This window comes from Etheostoma spectabile, chromosome 6, assembly GCF_008692095.1.
Source record: "Etheostoma spectabile isolate EspeVRDwgs_2016 chromosome 6, UIUC_Espe_1.0, whole genome shotgun sequence".
In the NCBI taxonomy this organism is placed as follows: domain Eukaryota; kingdom Metazoa; phylum Chordata; class Actinopteri; order Perciformes; family Percidae; genus Etheostoma; species Etheostoma spectabile.
Window position 1 is genome coordinate 2,341,784 of NC_045738.1, and position 3,234 is coordinate 2,345,017.

At 40.6% G+C, this 3,234-nt stretch overlaps 1 protein-coding gene across 1 annotated transcript in view; it reads right to left on the minus strand.

The window, feature by feature from the left end:
* Positions 1-3,234, minus strand: part of LOC116691809 (growth factor receptor-bound protein 10) — a gene marked incomplete at its 5' end in the record, with an annotated part of 63,225 nt that overhangs the window by 39,121 nt on the left and 20,870 nt on the right. The window contains 1 exon segment of the mRNA XM_032519723.1: positions 327-606. Within this exon segment, the coding sequence (XP_032375614.1) occupies positions 327-606 (280 nt within the window).

The window sequence follows — 3,234 nt, forward strand, 5'->3', positions numbered from 1 at the left end:
TTAATGTTAAAAAAAACTCATAAAGTGACATTTTCATACCATGGGACCTTTAAATACACTCAATAAAGGCTGAGACTAATGACTATCTTCATATACAGTAAATTAATCTGCCAATTACTTAACAGTTGTTTGATCAATTGTTTGGTCTGTAAAATGTCAGAAAATTGTGGATTACTTTTCCGGCAATTAACTTAATGATTCAAATTGATTAATTGAGAGCCATCGATTTTTTGCCCCACTCCTATTGTCTAGTGCCTGCCACCCAACATATCCAAGTATGAAAAATTACCAATATGGATATCTGCATATACTGTGGAAGCACCTACCGGACAGCGAGGATGTGCACGGGTTGTGACCGTCGGAGGATGGTTTGAGGTGAGTTCGCAGACGAGGACGAGGACGGCTCTGGGGAGACGTGGGTTAGCGCATGTAAGTGCTGACCCTGCCGAGGCTGGTTGTGTTGCATGTGACTGTGGAGTGAGGAAGAGTTCTGTCCATTGTGCAGTAGTGGGGTGGAATCTGTCTGCTGACCACTGCAGGTGGAGTGCAGGCTCTCCTGCGAAGAGTTCATATCATTCACCAGGGCCTCCAAATCGACATCATCCTCTGGAGGAGACAGACAGAAAAGGAGCACATCACTGACTGAGAAGTAAAAAACTCCCAAATAAGACTAAAAATGGTTGAATACAAATGACCACAGAACAGTGTGGAGCAGAAAACACATTACTACAGCTAGAAAGACCCAGTCAAACCTAAAATGCAATAAAACACAATAAAAGAAAAATGAAAAGCCTATAAGCCTGCTGCTCTGGTTGTAAATTGTTGGAGCACACACAAAAAAAAAGAAGGTAAGTCCCTGGGTTTGAACCCTTGACCTAACTTTGCACCACCTTAATTCTAAGTAATACTTAAAAAAAACAAAATACACTGGCACACATAAAACACAACGGGCACGCACATGCACACGCGCACACACATACACACACGCAACCAGTTTTGCCAGAGTGCTCAATCAGCAAGACTATCTTGACTGCGTACATGGTGCTGCTGTGTGTGCCAAATCTCCAGGGATAACAGGTACAAGCTCAAACCTGCCTGTAACACTTTTTAACCCTTCACAGTGAAGGCATCACACTGTAAGCATCTGCTCTAACTTCCCTGCACGTATCAAACATTCTGTGGAAATCTTTCCAGAGGGGGAATCTATCCTCAAAGCCCCTGTGAAAACATCTAGGCCCATTTAAATTCATGAAAAGAATTTTTCAACTGACTCTAGGAGCATGTGTCAAAGTTTGAAATGAGCTCAATTGAAGAGAAACTCACTCTCCAGTTGCTTCATGCTGTGAAAGTTTTATCGTCTGAGTAAACTGGGTTGATAACTCTTTCTAAATTACAATACGCAGGGCTGACTCGTCTTATGATTAATAATTCTTCATGATGAAAATACTGTAGATATCTCATGAATTCATCATCCAATCTCTGTATCCAGATCCCTCAACTGTACTGTAGGACACACGTACACCACTAGGGGGAGACAAGCTCTAATTGTACAGGACAGGGGCTCTCAGATGTACGGGGTGAAGGAACCCCATTCAGATTTTAGGACACAATCGAAAATATTTAATAATAATGTAATTAGATATGTCTTAGGATGGAGTCACATTGCAATTTGTCACGGATTCTCTTAGTGGCCCTACATCGTAACATGCAAAATGAAAAGATGTCTCATTCTTAATGATTAAATGAAAAACAATCTGAAAAAAAGAGATAGGCTGGCATATTGTTAGCTCCATCCACTTCAATCCATACTAAAACGTCAGCCACAGCCAATGTTTCACAAAATAAAGCTGAGAGTGAATAAATGAATGAACAAATAAATGAATAAAAGCGTATTATGCACCATATTTTAACTTGTATCATGCCGTCCTTCAGTCAGAACTACAGGGCTTAAGATGCTCTGTACTGTGTGACTCATGTAACTTCCCCACAGCTCAGGGTGCAGGACAGCTGACAGCTGGATCATGCGAGGTGGTGCGAGGGTCATGCCACTCTAAAGCAGCTAAAGGTTCCACTGCTCAGCGGACAGCTGACGTTGGAAAATAGCAATTTGATTTTGAGTTTTAAAAGCACTGGTTTCAAAGCGAGCCCCTAAGCCTTGCGAGGAATCAGTTTCCCGCTGAAGTACACCAGATTTATTTTTTCCTTTAAAAATAAATGTTCTAGAAGCAACAACAACAACAACAGCCAAAGATTGGCACGCTAATAAACATCCCAATGTCAGCATGCATACAGTAGCTTTGTCTCCAGCACTGAAGCTAAAAGCAGAAACTAAAGTGTTGTCTTTGAGGAGCTTTTCCTGAAAACGTGTCAGATAGCTTGATCACGGGTGCCTGTGAATCACAGGTGGTTAATCTGTAGGTATTAATAGTGACAGGTAAGCTGGAGCAGCTACTTATAGATAACCTGGAGAGCTAAAGAGCTATATACCACAGGACACAGGGTTCAAACAAGGCCATACAAGGGTAAGGACCGGGCAAGACACCTGTAGCACAGGACAAAACATTATGGATAAATCAAATATCACAATATTTTTCACCAAATACATCAATGTCAATATTGTATTGTATATTGTGCTTTCACAAAATATTAACACAAGGAGAGTATTGATAAAGAATCACTAATATTGTTGATACAGTGACTAAGTAGGTAAAGGCCAATAATAAAACAGCAAGTCTGGTAAGTTCAGAAAATGTCATCCCTTTACTGTTATGCTAGGGCTGGGTGATATGGAGAAAATCAGATATACCGATATTCTTGTTCTAATACCTCAATGTCGATATTGTGGCGATATTTTAGGGTTGACAATTAGTGCATTGACAAAATATCTTTACAATGAGATTTAAGATAAATAATCTTCAGTAAGATAGCAATACGCCAAGAATGCACCTGAACACACCTCCCTATAAGACCAGCACGCCCATGGGCGCAGGTGCATTTGCTATTTAAACGATGTGGGCGCCGGACAGAAAATTGACAATTGCGTCAGTCTTAAAATAGCAAAAACACTTGGGTCGGGCTTTGCCCTGCCCTGCGCTGGGTGCAAGACAGGGCCCTTCGTAGTTAAAGGTAAAAATAATAGAAGAATTCAATTCAATCTTATTTACTGTATCAAATCTTAATAAAAGTTAATCTCTAGACATTTTACATATACAGTCCCTGACAAAAGTCTTGTCG